This window comes from Crinia signifera, chromosome 7, assembly GCF_055691185.1.
Source record: "Crinia signifera chromosome 7, ASM5569118v1, whole genome shotgun sequence".
In the NCBI taxonomy this organism is placed as follows: domain Eukaryota; kingdom Metazoa; phylum Chordata; class Amphibia; order Anura; family Myobatrachidae; genus Crinia; species Crinia signifera.
Genome location: NC_139223.1, coordinates 151238501 through 151261152, shown reverse-complemented (window position 1 = coordinate 151261152; position 22652 = coordinate 151238501). Strand labels below are relative to the sequence as shown.

The window sequence follows — 22652 nt, the reverse complement described above, 5'->3', positions numbered from 1 at the left end:
GCTCCCTTGTAGTACCTTAGTTAACCAAGTGAATTTGTCAAAATAGGTGTGAAAATTGGCAAGCAAACATTTTTATTCATCATCATGACCTGTAATGGTTACCTAATATAGGAAATATAATCTTTTTTTACACAACATTTTTTATTTGAATGTACATAACAAATGTGAGCAGCGCTGGAATTTTTTGCAGATATTTTGAACATCTCTCACAGAGATATTGGAACTCAAAGGGTTAATACTAGGGCCCTGGTTTATTCTATGAATGAAAGTGGTGAAACAGAAGCCCAAGAGACATCTAGGACATCTGTACCCCCTGCACCCTTTCCTGGGTGCCCCTGAGTATGGGACACATATTTTTGCAAACATTTATTTACCTAATCTGTTTTCTTAAAACTTTATTAAATACACTTTGATTTCAGCATCATTTATTGTATGAGTCCTCCTAGGGCTGCAAAAGATACTGTATGAAGGGGGGTTGGGTACTAATTACACAAGGCCCAGCTTGTTGGTGGGGCTCGTGCCAGCTAGTAAGGTTAACATTGTCCCCCTTTGCAGCGCTGCTTCGGGAGACAAATGCCTCCTGTTCAGCTGCCCACATCCCCTACATTATTTTTTTGGGGGTTGCAGACCAGTACTCGAGCCCAGTGCACATATACCTATGGCACATAATGCTGTATGTCTCTACAGCCGTGCACATTAAAAACACAAATTTTGAGGCCTTTAGTTTAGTTTAGCTTCAGTTAAGCTTTAAAGCTGGGTACATATATGTACAATCGTCGGGCCGTTCTTCCGTTCTGCGGACGAACGGCCGTTCGATTGTATATATATGTACGCAGTCCCGATCCCTTCGTTGCGATCGATAAACGGCCAAAAACGCTCTTGGCCGTCCACGGTCGGTCGAAGGTTCTTTGCTGCTTAATATTCTTCCGACAGGACGGCTCCATATCGAAAGAAAAGTGACATGTGTACGCACGTTCGATCGATATGCAGCAGAGTGTGTACGGTGGTACAATCTTTTTCTTGCGATTGTTTGGACGGGAGTACATCGGACGTCGCAAGTAAAATTGTACATATGTGTACGCGCAGATCGGTCGTATGTTTTGGATGGCCGAACGTGTATTCGGTCGATCGAACGGTCGCAAGAAAAATGAAATTGTACATATGTGTACCCAGCTTAAATCAGGCCAACATATAACGTCAGCTCTGCCGCCAAATGACTAAATCCTCCTGGAATTTACAGGGATTGTCTATATTCTAATGTTACATTTCTGAGAAAGAATAGCTGGCATCTTATCTTTTTTTTTTTAAACATTTACCTGATTGTTTTTCTGCCAACATTCCTTACATACTATCTCGGCTACAAAGTTACTGGTTTACTTGGAGCCCTGCCTCAAGTCAGATCCAAGTTACTCTGAAAAACAAATATTTCCTTATATTGAAACACATGTCATCTGCCTGGCCTGACAGTGTTGTGATAACTATGGGAGAAATGTTTTTATACTGACGTGTCAAATTTCTCTGCTTAAACCTACGATTCAGCAAATTCATTCCTGTGGTTGTTTCAGAAGTCTTATAGAGAGATTTATTGACGTTTTATTCGGTAGATGTGTGATCTTGCTTCAGGCAAAGGGCCTCACCTAATTCATCTAATTTCTATGTGTAAGAGGGTGGGGCTCATGTTAAGAAAACAGACAGAGGGTGTGATTCTCCGGCATCCGCATTGTTAATAATCGCATATGCACTAACATATGCGTTTATTAACGCAAAGGACAGCTCTTGCTTTAGGGTGTGGTGCAGGGGTCCGACAGTCGGGATCCCGACAGTCATTAGCTCGACGTCGGGATCCCGACTGCCTGGACTCAGACAGCATGGTGAGCGCAACTAAGCCCCTTGCGGGCACGGTGGCGAGCCACCTATTCTATTCTCCCTCTATGGGGGTCGTGGACCCCCACGAGGGAAAATAGCCGACGGCCGTCGGGAACCCGGATGTTGGTGTTTTGACAGTCGGGATTCCAACGTCGGGTAAATGCCTGTCGGGACCCCATCCGGCACCCCTTGCTTTAAGAGCAGTCTTTTGCGTTGTGGCCGACGATGTGCAGTGGGTCCCCCCTCCCTCCCTGGACCCTTAGCAGCTGCCGGGGCTCCGCTTCCTCTTCCCTGCACCTGGAAGCTGTGCAGGGAGGAGGAGGTCACTGGTCCGGGCAGCACAGCAGGAGGCTGTCTGGACACAGGTGAGGGGGACGACACGGATCGGCAGGGGGTGCGTGGGGCAGCGGGGACACAAAGGGAAGTACATAGGCCATCTAGAACTGGTGTAATCCCGCGCAGCGAAGCCCCGGTGGAGGGGCTTTGCTGCATATGAAATGCGGTAAAACCCCCGAAAACGGGGGTTTTTACGGCATTTTTTATTTGTTGCATCTCGCCTAGAAAATGCATTCAATACTTTTTTTGATTGACTCCTACTGATTTAATGATGTAATGAAATCCAATGTATTTCAAATTGATTTACAAAATACTAAGCTATTTGAAACAATATAGCTGTACAGATGAACCCACATTTTGCAGACGTGTTGAAGCTGTACCTGGCAAAAGATTTTAAACACCCCCTCCCCATATTTTTGATGGGGCTCCTACAGCCATGGTGGTAAACCAGGACTGGGAACACAAGAGGGGGGACCAGGCAAAAAATGTCAGCTTGTGATTGGCCTTTCAGCTTAAAGCCACCATACAAATTTGCCATATTTAGTAGCGGAGGGCATCGGTTACAGGGGAGAGACGCACTAGTAAAATGTTTTGTATTTACTCAGTCAGCATTTTTAATTCCTTAACCGTTTGAGTGCCAAATGAATGTCAAAATAGGTGTGAAAATTGCCAAATACACGTCATAATGACCTGTAATGTTCACCTTATATAGGATATATAATCTTTTTTTACGCAATGACCCTTATTCTGGTTCACTCGCAAAGGCAAATTCCTTCTCAAATGGACAAAACCATGTGCACTGCAGGTGGGGCAGATGTAACGTGCAGAGACAATTAGATTTAGGTGAGATATTTTGTTTCTGTGCAGGGAAAATACTGACTGCTTTATTTTTACACTGCAATATAGATCCAAATCCAAATCTAATTCTCACTGCACAAGTTACATCTGCCCCACCTGCAGTGCACATGGGTTTGTGCATTTGAGAAGGAATTTGCCTTTGTGAGTTAATCAGAATAAGGGCCAGTGGGGCAGATGTATTAAGCCTTAACAAGAGATAAATGCAAGGGTGATAAGGAGAGATAAATGTCCAGCCAATCAGCTCCTTACTGACTTTTTTCAAACACAGCCTGTAACATGGCAGTTAGCAGGTGATTGGCTGGACGTTTATCTCTCCTTATCACACTTGCATTTATCTCTTGTTAAAGCTTAATACAACTGCCCCATTATTTGTTATTGGAATTTAATGTGAGTGACGCTGGCATTTTAGCGGATATTTTGCACATCTCTCAATGTTGATGTTGGCACTCAAAAGGTTAAGGATATAAAAAACCTCTTTACTAATTATATACAGTATGTTTTCTGATGGAACAGATGTTTCACGAAACATGCTAATATATTGCTGATATATAATTTTTGGAAAATATTCAGTTAATATAATAAGGATTTAATTCTACATCCACTGAAATAATAGGGAAGTGGCTTAATTCATGCAAAATACAAGATACACATGGGGCCTTATTCTGGTTCACGTAACGATAATCAGTCCACACTTGATTAACCACGTATACATAGTAGGTAAACCTTCTTCCTTCTTTTACCAACAAAATATGGAATTTGTGTCACTATGCTACTAGAACCCAGTCCAATCAAACACTAGATACAGTAGATACGTGTAATTTGGTTGTTCACTCTGAGAAACTTCTCATGAACTCTGTTAAAGTGTTTTACTTGGAAAGTGCCCATCTAGTGACCCAGCAAAGCCTTTACAGGAGAACTTTTCTTTCTTTCTATGAATGCATCCAGACTTAAATGGAACAATGACAGATGTAAAAATAAGATAACTTTTTTTTTGTCAGTTTCCAAGTACGTGCTATATCAGACATTAACCATATTTTTCTGATTATTGTTTCACATTCTTTAAAATAAATTGAACACGACGTTTCATGTTCAAATCACATCTGCTCCATGGCTCCCTGTCATATGTCATTCAGTGCGTGGTAAGGAACGGGTCACAGAATCATTTTATTCTGCAGCAAAAATAGGAAATCTGCTTTTTATTATAAAGTGTCTATAGTGAATATTGAAGTGTTTGTTTTTCTACTGATAGATCAAACGCTAATCTTATAGAGAATGTTAAGACCTTTAGTGTGTATTTTTATTATACATATTGTGACATATGTTCTCCACTGGACCGCTAGACAAAGCATGGCTCCGTGGATGAATGGAACACTTGTAATGTGATTTGCAATCTATTTCCCATATTTCAATTTTATGATGAATATTTCACTTTTGATTCAAATTGAAAAAGATTGTTTAGAAGATGACTTGAGACTAGGGAAGCCAATCCCGGGGCATTTTTTCAATCCCGGGATTCGGAATTGAAAAATGCTCAATCCCGGGATTCCCGGGATTGGCTTTCCTAATAAAAATAAAAAACCCTGGCTGCCCCGCATTTACTTACATTTAGCAGGTGCAGCTGGGTTGCCAGGTGGATGGGTTGCCGGGTGGAGGGTCAGCTTCATGCTGCCGGGAGGCAGGTTGCTGGGTGGGGGGACAGGGGGTTTATGCTGCTGGCTGGCTGGGTGGGCTGACGCGCTGGCTAGTTGGGCGGGTGGGCGGCGCGGCTTCATACTGCCGAGCGTGACCTCTGCCTGCGCAGCGTGACCTCTGATCTCGTCACGCTGAGAGGTCACGCTGTGCAGTGCTGCTCTGTCGGGTACCGGGAGAAGCCTGGCAGCGTCTGAGTGGGTCTAATCCCAAAATCCCGGGATTGGAAACTCCAATCCTGGGATTGAAATCCCTCCGTTTTGGGGGCAAAATCCCGGGATCGGTGTGATCCCGGGATTTGGCCCCCAAAACGCCGGGATTTCAATCCCAGGATTGGAGTTTCCCATTGGCCACCCTACTTGAGACCTTACTGTAGGGGCTGATAGCCACATGCATACCTCCCAACTTTTACATATCCATAATCAGGACCTGACGCGTTGCAGGCTCGCTCCCTGCTCTGTAAAGATGCCGTGTGTGCAGAAGCAGAGTAGCAGTGATCTCCGGCTACCCACAACCACTCCCCCTTTCCCCTGCCCACAGGACACAGTGACCCACAGAAAGGACAGCAGGAGAGTCTGCAATTAGCGGGACTGTCCGCCTGTAATAGGGACAGTTGGTAGGTATGCACATCCAAACAAAGGGACTGATTCTGAGGCAGATGCAAATGTGCAGCAGCAGCTTATGAACTAAAAAGCATACTTGCCTACACTCCAGGAAGGGCTGGGAGGCTCCCGAAAATCAGGCAGGTGGGCAAGTCTCCAGCATGTTCCCCAAAGCCCCCCCCCCCCCCCACCACCACCCTGTGCCGCTGAAGGGGGTGGGACTAGAATGACAGGAATCACGTCATTTTACTGCAATTTAGCCCCACCTGAATTGCGGAGTTTATGTGGATTTGGGGCGGGGCTGTATGATGTCAGCCTTGTCCTGCCCCCCAACAAGAAGCATTGGGGCTCCTCTATGAAGCAACTTTAAAAGTCGGTGTTCATGCTGAAGAGGCATACACATGGGCGCTTATTCAGATCTGATCGCAGTACAAATTTGTTCTCAAAATGGGCAAAACCATGTGCACTGCAGGTGGGGTAGATGTAACATGTATAGAGAGAGTTAGATTTGTGTGCGTTATTTTGTTTCTGTGCAGGGTAAATACGGGCTGTATTATTTTTACACTGCAATTTAGATTTCAGTTTCAACACACCCCACCCAAATGTAACCCTCTCTGCACCTGTAAAATCTGCCCCACCTGCAGTGCAGCATGGTTTTTCCCATTTTGAGAACAAATTTGTACTGCGATCAGATCTGAATAAAGGCCATGGTGTGATTCTGGCTATGTCGATTTTGTCTATGCGATTTCCCCTTGAGGTGCATAGGTCGCATGTACTTGCGATTTTCACTATGTGCTATTTGGCCTCTGCCCAAATACATTACAAGAAGCATTGTCTAAAATTGCGTTGCCTGCACAGTCTATCTTTCCTTGAGTTACCGACCTCACGGGCCGTGTACCAGTATCGCAAGCAAGGGAAACACTGAGATGTTTACAAACTTTTCATACAAGTTCATACAAGCGGCCATTTCCGGCATTGTGTGCAACCTGCGCTTTGACTAGCGGGACCACAAACCAGACGGGAACATCGGTGGAACAGACCTAACTTAGGCTGTAAGCGCGTCTGTAGCATTCCAATCCTCCACAAAAAGAGCAATTTAGGCTGAGTCAGGGTATAAAGCACTGGCACCTCCAAACTTTTTTTTTTTAAGTTAAAATATCCCCAAAAGGGTGCAAACATTATTTCTAAACATCATCCTTTTTTACAGGTACCACTATTTTCATCATAATGTAACATTCTCTAAAATTCTTTAGCGCTATTTTGTATTTTATAAATGTGAATTTCCCATTAGCACACAGGGCACCTGCCTAGGGGTGGCACTTGTTGGTAACCAGCACTGGGATGTGTAGTACAGGAATAGCACATGCGCAGAGTACTGAACATCGGTACTTTGCACTATGCTCTCACATCCTTCGGGCTCTGGATTAGGATCTTGGTGCGGTGCACACCATATATTCTGAGTCAGATGCATGTGTTGTCGTCTCATACTTCAAACATGTATCTGTTTCTTCAGATGTGTCCGCAGGATCGGCCCCAAAGCGGGCACACGCATATGCGCCCTTATTCAGATCTGATCGCAGTACAAATTTGTTCTCAAAATGGGCAAAACCATGCGCACTGCAGGTGGGGCAGATGTAAAATGTGCAGAGAGAGTTAGATTTAGGGTAGTTACACTGTTTCGGTGCAGAGTAAATACCGGCTGCTTTATTTTTACCCTGCAATTTAGATTTCAGTTTGAACACACCCCACCCAAATCTAACTCTCTCTGCACATGTTATAGTTACCCCCCCTGCAGTGCATATGGGGGTAATTCAGACTTCCTCGCTAGGCTATTTATATTCGCTGTCTAGCGAGCAGGTAAAAGCTGCCCCCCCATTTTTGTGGCCAGGCCCATGAAACGCTGGGTGGACTGCAGCAAACGCCCCTGCCTGTTACTCAGGCCGCGTGCTTCGATGGAGCGAAACATAGCCGCAGGGGCTCATAGCCAGGGCCTGCACATGCGCATTGGCGACAATATGCATTCTCCGAGCACAAACATCGGGGACGAATTCGGACAAACAGATCTGAATCTGCCCCATGGTTTTGTCCATTTTAACCCCTTCCCGACATTTGACGTATATATACGTCATGGCCGGGAAGTACTTCCCGACACATGACGTATATATACGTCATGACTTCAAACTGTCACTGCGTCTAGAGACGCAGTGACAGAGGGACGATGTCTGCTGTCCCTGACAGCAGACATGTCCCTGCATGCCCAGGGGGGGCTGCGATGCCGCCCCCCCGTCGGCGATCGCTGTGATTGGCTGTTCAGTGTGAACAGCCATTCACAGCGTTTTCTGTGTCACCGGCGAATAACGTTCGCCGGTGACACGGGATCGGAGGTGATTGGTGCTGTAAAGTACAGCACCAATCACCGCGGGGTGTAAGGGTGACACTGGTGTCACCCCACCTCACCCCGCCCGCCCCCAAAGGCCGTGATTGGTTCGTCGGACCGACGGACCAATCACAGCCATGGAGGGGGGTTTAAACTAACGGTGACTGCACTGCAGACGCCATTCTGGTCTGGAATTGCGTGCAGTGCGGTCACCGTGCCCAGCTGCCGCCATATACTGACCAGAACCTTGCTAAATACTTACCTGATCACTGCCTGGATCTTGCTTCTTCTTGTGACATCCTGTGCTGTGTTGTGCTGTGTTGTGCTGCTGCGAGTTATTAGATAGAGAGATAGAGAGAGAGAGATAGAGAGAGACAGAGAGGCCTAGTGACAGAGAGTGCTATATTTTGTGCTGCTGCAGTGTAATAGAGTTATAGATAGAGAGATAGAGAGAGATAGAGAGAGATAGAGAGAGAGAGATAGAGAGAGATAGAGAGATAGTTATATAAAAAATATATAGCACAATCTGTCACTGAGTGCTGCCCCCCCTTTTGTGCTGATCAGTATAAATTAACTGATCAGCAACTTTTTGGGGGCGCAGGGTTTTTTTTATATATATATATATACCTGTCAGTGCTGCTGCTGCAGTGTCATAGAGTGATAGATAGTGAGAGATAGAGCGATAGAGAGAAAGAGAGAGATAGTGACAGAGAGTGATAGAGACTGCTATATTTTGTGTCTGCTGCCCCCCTTTTGTGCACCCCCAGCAACTTTTTGGGGGTGCAGGGGTTATTTTTCATATATATAACTGTCAGTGCTGCTGCTGCAGTGTCATAGAGTGATAGATAGTGAGAGATAGAGAGATAGAGAGAGATAGTGACAGAGAGTGATAGAGAGTGCTAAATTTTGTGTCTGCTGCCCCCGCCTTTTGTGCTGATCACTATATCTGAGGTGATCAGCAACTTTTTGGGGGTGCAGAGGTTTTTTTTTTTTATATATACCTGTCAGTTGCTGCCAGTTGCACTGTCAGTTGCACCAAAGGTTGTGCACCTGCTGCCCCTCACTGGTAATCAGTGTCGCATCACTGATCACCTTTTTTTTTTGTGGGTGCTGTGGGGTCTTTTTTTAATTTTTTTTTTTACACACACTGTGATTTTGTGGGTGTCCTGTGGCCACTGTGCGCTGATCAGTGACGTACATCACTGATCAGCTTTTTCGGCACAGGGTTGATCTATTTTTTTTTTTTTTTTATCAAATTCCTGTTGCCTTTGAGCGCTGTTCAGTGACGGACGTTACTGACCAACATCTGTGCTCAATTTTTGGCGCAGGACCTTTTTTTTTTTTTTTTTAACCCCTTCAATTTTTTTTTTTTTAACCCCTTCAATTTTTTTTTTTTTTATAAAGTATTTTTTTTTCTGCACTACATACACACTACACACTACATACCCCCCGGGTTGAAATAAAGTTTGTACCCCCCCCCCCCCTACACTATACACGTGTTGAAACATTTCCCTACCAGTAACACAAAAATAAAAATGGCATCCCAAATGTCATCCCAAATGTCATCCCAGTCATCCAGAAGAATGTATTCAGCGGAGGAGGCATATGCCATGCTTGCCTCTGACTCTGACACAGCCAGTGATGCAAGCGGGGAATTTGAAGGATTCGTCTTAAGCTCCTCTTCCTCCTCTGGTGATGAGGGACCCCCTCAAAGACGCCCCCGTAGAGCAGCTGAGACCCACCCCCCAATAATTGATCTCGTATGGACCCCACCACCAGACAATTTTGAGCCCCAGGTTCCTGAGTTTTTGGCCATGCCAGGAATCCAATTTGATTCCACAGGTCTCAGAGAAATTGACTTTTTCAAATTATTTTCTCTGATGATTTTATAAATTTAATGGTGGACCAAACTAATTTATATGCCCAGCAGTTTATTGCTCAAAACCCCACGTCATCATTTGCTAGGTGGACCCCTGTAGATGCAGTAGAGATGATGACGTTTTGGGGTCTGGTGTTTCATATGGGCATAGTAAAAAAGCCAGAAATTAGGCAATATTGGAGTACAGATGTTCTGTACAGCACCCCATTTTACCGTATGGCCATGCCCCGGGCTCGATTTGAGACGATCCTTAAATTTTTGCATTACAACGATAATGCACAGTGCCCACCCAGAGATGATCCCACCTTTGACCGGCTATTCAAAGTCAGGCCGGTCATTGATCATTTCAGTGCCAAATTTGAAGAGATGTACATCCCAGATAAATTCATTTGCATAGACGAGTCCCTTATACATTTTAAAGGAAGGGTTAAATTCCGCCAGTACCTTCCCAGTAAGAGGGCAAGGTATGGCATAAAAATGTATAAGCTGTGTGAAAGCACCTCAGGGTACACTCACAGGTTTAGGGTATATGAAGGGAAGGATTCAAGAATTGAACCGCCAGAATGCCCCCCCTCCCTCGTAGGTGTTAGTGGAAAAATTGTCTGGGATTTAGTGCACCCCTTCCTGGATAAAGGTTATCACCTCTATGTGGATAACTTTTACACTAGCATCCCCCTGTTTAAGGCCCTTGGTTCAAGAGGTACAGCAGCTTGCGGTACTGTGCGCAAGAACCAAAGAGGCCTCCCAAAAACGCACATTGCCCAAGTAATGAGAAGGGGTGAAAGCAGGGGAATATGCACCGAAAATATGTTGTTGGTCAAATATAAGGACAAGAGGGATGTCCTTATACTGACAACAATTCACGGAGACAGTACCACCTCCGTCCCTGTACGAGGTACCAGTACCCACACCTCAAAACCTAATTGTATCCTGGATTACAATAGGTACATGGGCGGAGTGGATCTTTCAGATCAGGTACTGAAGCCGTACAGTGCCCTGCGGAAAACAAAAATCTGGTACAAGAAGCTGGTCGTGTATATCATCCAGATGGCACTGTATAACGCTTACGTGCTATTCCGTTCTACCGGCCAGAGGGGGACATTTATGCACTTTCAAGAGGAAGTCATAAAGGGCCTAGTATTTGGGAACCAGCAGGCAGAGGGCCCCAGTACTTCTAGTACTGGCCCCCGTATTGTACCAGGGCAGCATTTTCCTAACGAAATCCCCTCCACTGCAAGAAAGGGCAGGACACAAAAAAGGTGCAAAGTTTGCTATAAAAAGGGAATAAGAAAGGAAACTATTTTCCACTGTGAAACTTGCCCCGACAAACCCGGCCTATGTATAAAGGAGTGTTTTAAAATATACCACACATCTATGGATTATTAGGTTCATCATTTCACCGTGCTTCGGGGGTCTTGCTAATGCCACATAGCACCCACCAACATTCCACCAGAATCTGAGCTGCAAAATCCAAAAATCACTCCTTCCCTTCTGAGTCCTGCCATGCACCCAACTGGTATTTTTTGGTCACATATGAGGCATTGCCATACTCGGGAGAAATTAAGGCACAGATTTTGGGGTGCTTTTTCTCCTTCATACCTTCTGAAAATGAAAAATTTTGAGCCAGAACTGCATTTTTGTGTAAAAAAATGTAATTTTTCATTTTCACTGCCCAGTTGTACCACAATTGGTGAAACCCCTGGGGGTTTGAAATGTACACTATACCCCTAGATGAATTCCCTGAGGGGTGTAGTTTGCAAAATGGGGTCACTTGTGGGGGGGGGTTCCACTGTATTGGTGCTTTGGGGGTCTTGCTAATGCGACATAGCACCCACCAACATTCCACCAGAATTTGTGCTGCAAAATCCAAATATCACTCCTTCCCTTCTGAGTCCTGCCACTTTTTGGTCACACATGAGGCATTGCCGTACTCGGGAGAAATTGGGGCACAGATTTTGGGGTGCTTTTTCTCCTTCATACCTTCTGAAAATGAAAAATTTTGAGCCAGAACTGCATTTTTGTGTAAAAAAATGTAATTTTTCATTTTCACTGCCCAGTTGTATCAAAATTGGTGAAACCCCTGGGGGTTTGAAATGTACACTATACCCCTAGATGAATTCCCTGAGGGGTGTAGTTTGCAAAATGGGGTCACTTGTGGGGGGGTTCCACTGTATTGGTGCTTTGGGGGTCTTGCTAATGCGACATAGCACCCACCAACATTCCACCAGAATTTGTGATGCAAAATCCAAATATCACTCCTTCCCTTCTGAGTCCTGCCACTTTTTGGTCACACATGAGGCATTGCCGTACTCGGGAGAAATTGGGGCACAGATTTTGGGGTGCTTTTTCTCCTTCATACCTTCTGAAAATGAAAAATTTTGAGCCAGAACTGCATTTTTGTGTAAAAAAATGTAATTTTTCATTTTCACTGCCCAGTTGTATCAAAATTGGTGAAACCCCTGGGGGTTTGAAATGTACACTATACCCCTAGATGAATTCCCTGAGGGGTGTAGTTTGCAAAATGGGGTCACTTGTGGGGGGGTTCCACTGTATTGGTGCTTGGGGGGTCTTGGTAATGCGACATAGCACCCACCAAAATTCCACCAGAATCTGAGCTGCAAAATCCAAAAATCACTCCTTCCCTTCTGAGTCCTGCCATGCACCCAAATGGTATTTTTGGTCACATGTGAGGCATTGCCGTACTCGGGAGAAATTGGGGCACAGATTTTGGGGTGCTTTTTCTCCTTCATACCTTCTGAAAATGAAAAATTTTGAGCCAGAACTGCATTTTTGTGTAAAAAAATGTAATTTTTCATTTTCACTGCCCAGTTGTATCAAAATTGGTGAAACCCCTGGGGGTTTGAAATGTACACTATACCCCTAGATGAATTCCCTGAGGGGAGTAGTTTGCAAAATGGGGTCACTTGTGGGGGGGTTCCACTGTATTGGTGCTTGGGGGGTCTTGGTAATGCGACATAGCACCCACCAAAATTCCACCAGAATCTGAGCTGCAAAATCCAAAAATCACTCCTTCCCTTCTGAGTCCTGCCATGCACCCAAATGGTATTTTTTGGTCACATGTGAGGCATTGCCGTACTCGGGAGAAATTGGGGCACAGATTTTGGGGTGCTTTGTCTCCTTCATTCCTTGTGAAAATGAAAAATTTTGAGCCAGAACTGCATTTTTGTGTAAAAAATGTAATTTTGCATTTGCACAGCCCAGTTGTATCAAAATTGGTGAAACCCCTGGGGGTTTGAAATGTACACTATACCCCTAGATGAATTCCCTGAGGGGAGTAGTTTGCAAAATGGGGTCACTTGTGGGGGGGTTCCACTGTATTGGTGCTTGGGGGGTCTTGGTAATGCGACATAGCACCCACCAAAATTCCACCAGAATCTGAGCTGCAAAATCCAAAAATCACTCCTTCCCTTCTGAGTCCTGCCATGCACCCAAATGGTATTTTTTGGTCACATGTGAGGCATTGCCGTACTCGGGAGAAATTGGGGCACAGATTTTGGGGTGCTTTGTCTCCTTCATTCCTTGTGAAAATGAAAAATTTTGAGCCAGAACTGCATTTTTGTGTAAAAAATGTAATTTTGCATTTGCACAGCCCAGTTGTATCAAAATTGGTGAAACCCCTGGGGGTTTGAAATGTACACTATACCCCTAGATGAATTCCCTGAGGGGTGTAGTTTGCAAAATGGGGTCACTTGTGGGGGGGTTCCACTGTATTGGTGCTTTGGGGGTCTTGCTAATGTGACATAGCACCCACCAACATTCCACCAGAATTTGTGCTGCAAAATCCAAATATCACTCCTTCCCTTCTGAGTCCTGCCACTTTTTGGTCACACATGAGGCATTGCCGTACTCGGGAGAAATTGGGGCACAGATTTTGGGGTGCTTTTTCTCCTTCATACCTTCTGAAAATGAAAAATTTTGAGCCAGAACTGCATTTTTGTGTAAAAAAATTTAATTTTTCATTTTCACTGCCCAGTTGTATCAAAATTGGTGAAACCCCTGGGGGTTTGAAATGTACACTATACCCCTAGATGAATTCCCTGAGGGGTGTAGTTTGCAAAATGGGGTCACTTGTGGGGGGGTTCCACTGTATTGGTGCTTTGGGGGTCTTGCTAATGCGACATAGCACCCACCAACATTCCACCAGAATTTGTGCTGCAAAATCCAAATATCACTCCTTCCCTTCTGAGTCCTGCCACTTTTTGGTCACACATGAGGCATTGCCGTACTCGGGAGAAATTGGGGCACAGATTTTGGGGTGCTTTTTCTCCTTCATACCTTCTGAAAATGAAAAATTTTGAGCCAGAACTGCATTTTTGTGTAAAAAAATGTAATTTTTCATTTTCACTGCCCAGTTGTATCAAAATTGGTGAAACCCCTGGGGGTTTGAAATGTACACTATACCCCTAGATGAATTCCCTGAGGGGTGTAGTTTGCAAAATGGGGTCACTTGTGGGGGGGTTCCACTGTATTGGTGCTTGGGGGTCTTGGTAATGCGACATAGCACCCACCAAAATTCCACCAGAATCTGAGCTGCAAAATCCAAAAATCACTCCTTCCCTTCTGAGTCCTGCCATGCACCCAAATGGTATTTTTTGGTCACATGTGAGGCATTGCCGTACTCGGGAGAAATTGGGGCACAGATTTTGGGGTGCTTTTTCTCCTTCATACCTTCTGAAAATGAAAAATTTTGAGCCAGAACTGCATTTTTGTGTAAAAAAATGTAATTTTTCATTTTCACTGCCCAGTTGTATCAAAATTGGTGAAACCCCTGGGGGTTTGAAATGTACACTATACCCCTAGATGAATTCCCTGAGGGGTGTAGTTTGCAAAATGGGGTCACTTGTGGGGGGGTTCCACTGTATTGGTGCTTGGGGGGTCTTGCTAATGCGACATAGCACCCACCAAAATTCCACCAGAATCTGAGCTGCAAAATCCAAAAATCACTCCTTCCCTTCTGAGTCCTGCCATGCACCCAAATGGTATTTTTTGGTCACATGTGAGGCATTGCCGTACTCGGGAGAAATTGGGGCACAGATTTTGGGGTGCTTTGTCTCCTTCATTCCTTGTGAAAATGAAAAATTTTGAGCCAGAACTGCATTTTTGTGTAAAAAATGTAATTTTGCATTTGCACATCCCAGTTGTATCAAAATTGGTGAAACCCCTGGGGGTTTGAAATGTACACTATACCCCTAGATGAATTCCCTGAGGGGTGTAGTTTGCAAAATGGGGTCACTTGTGGGGGGGTTCCACTGTATTGGTGCTTGGGGGTCTTGCTAATGCGACATAGCACCCACCAAAATTCCACCAGAATCTGAGCTGCAAAATCCAAAAATCACTCCTTCCCTTCTGAGTCCTGCCATGCACCCAAATGGTATTTTTTGGTCACATGTGAGGCATTGCCGTACTCGGGAGAAATTGGGGCACAGATTTTGGGGTGCTTTTTCTCCTTCATACCTTCTGAAAATGAAAAATTTTGAGCCAGAACTGCATTTTTGTGTAAAAAAATTTAATTTTTCATTTTCACTGCCCAGTTGTATCAAAATTGGTGAAACCCCTGGGGGTTTGAAATGTACACTATACCCCTAGATGAATTCCCTGAGGGGTGTAGTTTGCAAAATGGGGTCACTTGTGGGGGGGTTCCACTGTATTGGTGCTTGGGGGGTCTTGCTAATGCAACATAGCACCCACCAACATTCCACCAGAATCTGAGCTGCAAAATCCAAAAATCACTCCTTCCTTTCTGAGTCCTGCCATGCACCCAAATGGTATTTTTTGGTCACATGTGAGGCATTGCCGTACTCGGGAGAAATTGGGGCACAGATTTTGGGGTGCTTTTTCTCCTTCATACCTTCTGAAAATGAAAAATTTTGAGCCAGAACTGCATTTTTGTGTAAAAAATTTAATTTTTCATTTTCACTGCCCAGTTGTACCACAATTGGTGAAACCCCTGGGGGTTTGAAATGTACACTATACCCCTAGCTGAATTCCCTGAGGGGTGTAGTTTGCAAAATGGGGTCACTTGTGGGGGGGTTCCTAAATTTTAGCATCTTATGGTGCCTAGAAACCTACATGGTGCCTAAAAAATAATCTCATAAAAAGGAGGCTCCAAAATCAAGTAGGTGCTCCTTCTATTATGAAGCCTGTGGTTTGGTCAACGTGCACACTAGGGCCACATATAGGATATTTATGAAAACAAAAGAATTGGGGGAATCAATTTTTAGTCACATTTCTCTAGTAAAATGTACTGTGTTCCTTAGAAAAATTTATTAAAATTGCAAATCTGCAAAAAAAATTAAATTTTGAAATTTCACCTACACTTTGTTTTAATTCCTGTGAAACACCTAAAGGGTTAACAAACGTCCAAAATGCTGTTTTGAATACTGTGAGGGGTGCAGTTTTTGAAATGGTATCATTTATGGGGGTGTCTCACATACAAGTCCCTCAAAGTCACATCAGAACTGAACTGGTCCCTAAAAAAATCAGTGTTTGAAATTTTCTTGAAAATTTGAGAATTTGCTATTCATATTGTAAGCCTCCTAGTGTCCAAAAAAATTAAAAGGAAGTTGAAATAATGATGGAAACATAAAGTAGACATATGGTCTATGTTAGTTATTAACTATTTTGAGTGGTATGATTATTTGTCTCACAAGCAGAAAATTTAACATTTTGCAAATTGCTAAATTTTCCATTTTTTTACGACATTTTGTTATTTTTCACAAAAAAACACAGACTGTATCGACCCAAATTTACCACTAATTTGAAGTACAATGTGTCACGAAAAAACAATCTCAAAATCACTGGGATAAGTAAAAGCAAAAAAAAGTTATCCCCACTTAAGTGATACATGTCAGATTTGAAAAAAAGGGCTCTGTCAGGAACGCAAAAACTGGCTCTGTCAGGAAGGGGTTAAGAACAAATTTGGCCTGCAATCAAGTCTGAATCAGGCCCATTGTCTCCCTGCCAAATAACCACAGGTGTCCCTATTGTTCAGGATAAGAGCTACACTGGTTTTATATTCCCCTGCGCTGTGTTTTACATAACACAGAACACTAATGCTGATCACAGAGACACAGGAAATATTGCTCATTATAAACTCATTTCATTTTTAAACCCAGCATTCTTGTTCGAGGAAAAACATCATTAATCAAGGGATAATTTAATTCTACATATTAAATCATTGCGGAGGCAAAATTCATCTGTGCAGTATACAAAGCACAACAATAATAACTATCGTAAAAATATACTGTAACATTTTAAAATGTTAGGCTCGTTTCCTGAGACCCTAGCCTTCAAACACCTGTATTCTGCTGCCAAGATATTATTGCCCACGCAGACATTTCACTAGACTTGTCACATATTGTAATGTCTCTCTATGTAGAACCCATTCTATGTGCACTACAGATCAGTTTAATTGTGTTCTTCTGTTCCGATTCGGTACAAGTTCCAGTGGCGGCTCCAGGGGTGGGTCTGCAGTACAATCCAAAATTCAATAGGGGAGCAACACCAACTGCCAGTGAGTCAGTTTGGAATGGCAGTTGCTGTGCCACCCTTATTTGAAGATTGTACTATGCTGCAGCTCCACCTTTGGAGACTCCCAAGGGTACAACTGATAGTGCTGAGGCCGCAGTGCACATGTACCACGATGATGCAGTGTGGAGTTAGCCGCAGCCTGATATAAAGGCTGCAGGCTTTTGGGGCGGGAAGTCCGGCAGAGGTTTTAAAAAGTGAGATATGTCGTCTACGGATTTTGGGTGTCCCCAAAAAAGTTTAATTGTGGCAGATTTTTTGAGTAACGTTAGGGTTGATCAAATGGCCACTAGTCAGATGGTAGCAATGTAGATCTAGTGCTTCTTCTTTAAATGTGCTTTTACAAAAGACATCTCCTGTGGCATTAGCATAGATGATCAAATCTACTTCTATGGATATACATATATAAGGACTGGGTTATGAAGGGCCCACTGTAGGAATGCAGTAGTAGGTGCCCATGGGCGAGAACAGCCTCCAGCCTCCAGAGGCTTGACTAACCACTGGAGAAAGCATGGTCTGGATATCTTGGGAAATAAATACCAGTGGCATCACAAATGGCGTGTGGCCCGTTCCCGGGTGTCACCCTTCCAGGGAGGTGACATGAAAATCCTGACTCCTATGACAGAATCCAGGCGCTGCAATTTGACATTAACCTGAAGCACTTGGCTCCTGTCATTGAGAAGGAGCAAGCAGCACTGAGTCTTTAGGGGCAGCCTGCAGTGGTAATTGGGGGCTTTCCCAGTGATGCCACACCCCCTTTAGTGATGTCACTGGCTGCTCCCATGAGGCCATGACCTCTTTGTTCACCCTCTTATCAGAAGTTTACGGGATGGTCTCATGGCTGCACCAGTTGTCACCAACTCCAGGGGCAAACGCAGGATTTTCAGAAGGGGGTTTCCAAAGGGGGAGCAAAGCATGGAGATGGACACTTAGGTGACCCAGTATATGTCGGGTCAGTTAAATTGTTATAGATAGACCAAATGTATATACAAATAATAAAAAAAAATATATACATACATACATACATACTGTATGTATATATATATATATATATATATATATATATATATATATATATATATATATATACACATGGGCGTCAACAGCAGTGTAGACCCCTGGGCAAAGCAATGTATTGGGGCCCCTACCGATCCTCCAGTGGTAGGAGTGGGGGAAGCTTTGATGTCCCGCGGGTGGTAGGGGGTATTATATCAACCGCTCAGCATGTAGGGCCTGGATCAGTAATTTCCACTAATTACCCCTTTACTGCACAGATGGTGGGAGATGGGGTGGGAGAAGGGGGCATTGGGCTGAATGAAGGGGCCCTGATACATAACTTCCAGGGTGGTAAAGGATGTTTAATACGCAGAGGAGGGGTGTTTAGTGGAGTGGGCTTATTATTCATAATTTTCTGGTGGGAGGACAGCTTGCTTGACTGCAGATATCTCCAGTTCCCGGAAATAGATTTCTTAGATTTTAAAGGAATTAAAAACTAGAGAATCCCACCTACCAAATGGTATTGGGGACTAGGGGATCAGAGTTCAGGAGGCAGAGCAATCCGCCAACCAGCGTATAAAACTACATACCAGGTGTGTGGAGCTGGAGCAGTAGCCAGCTGCTGAAAGCCTGATATCTCTGGCTTTGGGAAAAGTAGAGACAAGCTACTAGTGTCCCTCAAAGGGGGAGAGAACCAGCTTTTGGAATATACCTTTAGAAAAACTCTAAGTCAGACAGAACCTGAAATATCTGACCGGGAAGTTCAATTAACAGGCTAGGATGGGGACCACTGCTTTGAAGTCAGATATCTCCGGTTCCCAAGGGCCGATTTTCAAAATTCTTGTACCCATGGAAAGAGGGGACCCTCAGCTTTCAGTCTAGGGCCCATAGACTCCTGGGTACTCAGAAACCCCCCCTGCATGCGCTACTGAACTCTGGTGTCACCACTGGTAAATACTGCAAGTGCATGCGTGATAATGTACCAAATGAATGATGCAATGCACCAGAGAATACACCATAGCCCTGAGCAGTATGTGTATGTGTACAATATGTATAATGTATAATTCAAATGCATAGTCTGAAACCTGATGCCTAGAGGATGGGGTGAGCCATCAGGTAGTAGGGTTCATCAGGGGTTTCCTCTGTACCCCATGTACCAGACGCAGCAGCAATCCAGACAGTGTCCAGATCTGAGTCAGTCATCCTGAGTCGCCCCTTTCCCATACTTGCCTACTTTTGAAAACTAGTTTCAGGGAGATTATAGTTGGTAGTAGAATTTTGGTTGTATATATGCTTACAAACTTGTTGCAATATATTTCTATATAACATTAGCAACATTTTGGGAAAAGTATTCATATTAGCATTTGTTGCCTTCAATATTGCATTTGTTTGCAGCTATTTGCTGGAATAGTTCTTTTGTTCTAACTCAACATAATATACGTGATAATAAATGTGATGCCTATGCAATAAATTCCAAATGCAACTTAGCCAAACTTGGCTACTTTTGAGAAAGCATGTCAGGGAGATTGTGAAGGTGGCCCCTAGAAGTGCAGTGGGCGTGTACTGCTACATGTGAGAGGCGTGTCATACAATGACCTAAATTCCAATGTAGATGAGCCCCAAAGCAGTTAGTAAGATCTATTGTACTTGTTGGAGAAAAGACAGTGATACGTGTCAGAGCATGTAATGTGTTTCCCACGTGGTTCCATATAAGTGGCCATGAGAAAACCTATTTAAGTGCATGTAGCAATAGGGATCATTGTGACCCATAACCAATGCAGGGAAATGCCACAGATGATTCCATTTGAATGTACTGTATGTCATACTTGCCTATGCTCCCGGAGTGGCCAGGAGGCTCATGAAAATAGGGTCCCCCTCCTGGCCCCCGGGAAGGTGGGCAAGTCTCCTGCATTGCCCCCGCACCCACTTCCCCGCTGAAACAAAATTACGGGTTTGCGGGTCTGCGGTGAGGAGTTAGGGCTAAATTGATGTGAATGTAAATTAGCCCCTCCCCTAAACTGCAGACTCACGAATTGCTGCGTTTCACTGGCATAAGGGCGGGGCTTGGTGATGTCAGCCTCATCCCCGCTCCGCTGACATGCATGAAAAGGGGGGCACACGGTTTGACACTTCCTTACTGCTGTGGTGCTTTTTGGCGTGGTGGCCTGCGGATAAGAGCAGGCTTGCCTACCCTCCTGGATCGGCTCCTGAAAATCGGATCCACCTCCCGGCCCCCCAGGAAGGGCGGCAAATCTCCCGCTTGCAGGCCACAGCCCACATACCCCTTCCCCGCTGATTCTACTACCGGAAATCGTGGGTCCGCTGTGAGGGAGCGGGACTAAAATTACACGGTAGAGGCATTTTGTGTCATTTAAGCCCCACTTCCACTCCTCGGCCTGCAAATAATGGAGTTTTATGGTATGGGGGTGGAGCTAAGTGATGTCAGCCTTGTTCCTGCCCCTCCTGACGTGTTGCCTCTCTGGTCTTCTCCTGGAGAGGTGAAAATAAAAGTAGGCAAGTATGGATAAGAGGTGCTCATGCTGTCCACAGGTGACATCAGGATCACCATGCGATTTTCCCTGTCAGCGCATTTCAGGAAATGCCAGCTCTGCCACTACACTGGCTCTGGATGTCACCATGCATAAAGTCCTGCAGGGCTCACTTCACTCTCCATTACCACAGAGTTCAGGGCTATTTCCTAAACACCAATATTCCCTCCAGAACTCCAGTATAGGCGCAGTCATCTTGGACTCAATCACCACTACCACTCAAAGTGCAGTTTCCAATCAGCTGATATCAGTGGCCAATCAGCACAGACTCTAACTATAAAAAAAATTCCTGACTGGCTGAAATGGCCAGTACAACGTCGCTACGGCAGTGTATGCAGCTCTGTGCTGAGCTGCTTGTTGTTATATACACGGCTAGGATTTTACAGCTTCTAAGTCCGGTTATTTCCCAGGTTGCAGTTTAGCTGCTTTTCAAGTCTTCATTACATCCTATAGTCAGGACAGGCCACTTTGACTGGTAGGACAGCTGATCTTGGGGTAGTATCCATAGAAATTATAGTAAGCACCCCAGTTCATCCATGGTCCTGCTAAACCAAATTACTCACCTTCTAGTAGTGCAACAATGCATATAATTGGATTGTACGGTATGGGACCCGACCACTGGAGGAGGGATTTCCCCTGTATACCTGCGGCTAGTCTGACACTGTATACACTGTACTAGATAGTGTTGTATATACAGTAAATATAAGAATATCTGAACAAAAATCATAGCAAGAATAAGATTTATATGTGCAATTAGCTTGCAAATGTAGCTCTTAAAATAAGTATACAATATATATTGTTATAGCATGCAATGTAAAAGGAAATGTTTTACATATAATACCTTGTTTACAAAATGCCTAAAATCACATCAAATAATACTGATGGTATTTCCTTACCTATACAGCTTCCTACAAATAACAAGGTTCATTTTCACTTTAAAATACCTAGATTTTCTATCAGTAGAGAAGGATTGTAATGAATGCAATGAAATTCCAGCACATGTTTCATTCTTACCTGGTACAGCGGAACCCAATATTGAGTAACAGCAAAAATGAGCAGAATATTATTCTCCACCAGCTTCTCTATCAACTGCCCAAGTGTTGGATATTCCTGAAAGACATAAACAGCACATTCTACATACTGGTATAAGTCAAGGCAAACTGATTTACTGGCGGTATAGAAAAGTTTAAAACAGTGGGCATCATTTAGACTTTGAATACTTCTGACTTGTGCAAATCTTCAGATATCTCCATATACAGTATGTCCACCTTAAAACACCATGATTGTTCTCTGTCAGGAATAGTTAGATGTGCCAATGCATCTTAAAATCCCATTACCCTATTTCTACTATAGATGTATGTGGATTCATATGTTTTGGTTTAGGTTCTAATTTTCATCCTCAGGTTTTGGGTTTGCAAAACTACCTCAAGTGTTTTGATTTAGGTTTCGGAGTTTGGTTCAGTTTTTTAAATCTATAAAAAAATAACAATAATAATTGGTTTAAAAAAAATCAATAAAAATTGATACAAACAGCTATTACATGTATGTCATTTTTGCAATCCGAAAAAACTAAACTAATTTTGGATTTTAAATCTGAATTGCATACCAAGGCTCCTTTTTGGGTCAGATCTCAGAGGGAGATCTTGACCGGGTTTTGGTTCGGTTTGGAAACACAATATTCAGGTGGATTCGGATTTCTGGAGAACCAAAGTGCACATCTCTAGTTTGTACACATTAAGGGGGAAGTTTACTAAGAAAAATTTGTGGAAAAAAAATCATACGATTTTGTTTTTGGCGTATTCGTATTTTTGGTATTTACTATGCATTTACAAATACGAATAAATACACCATCGATAGAATACGACAGAAATCACCATTCAAAATATTGGTGATTCCTGATTTACTAAGCAGCCGTATTGAAAATAGGGCCGCTAATTAGCGTAAAATGGCTG

At 43.8% G+C, this 22652-nt stretch overlaps 1 protein-coding gene across 3 annotated transcripts in view; it reads right to left on the bottom strand.

Moving 5' to 3' along the window:
- Positions 1-22652, bottom strand: part of ITGB6 (integrin subunit beta 6) — a 100822-nt gene that overhangs the window by 45837 nt on the left and 32333 nt on the right. For all 3 annotated transcript variants that reach the window (XM_083153963.1, XM_083153962.1, XM_083153964.1), the window contains exon 8: positions 21715-21810. In XM_083153963.1, coding sequence (XP_083010089.1) covers positions 21715-21810 — 96 coding nt within the window. The remainder of the gene's footprint in view (positions 1-21714; positions 21811-22652) is intronic.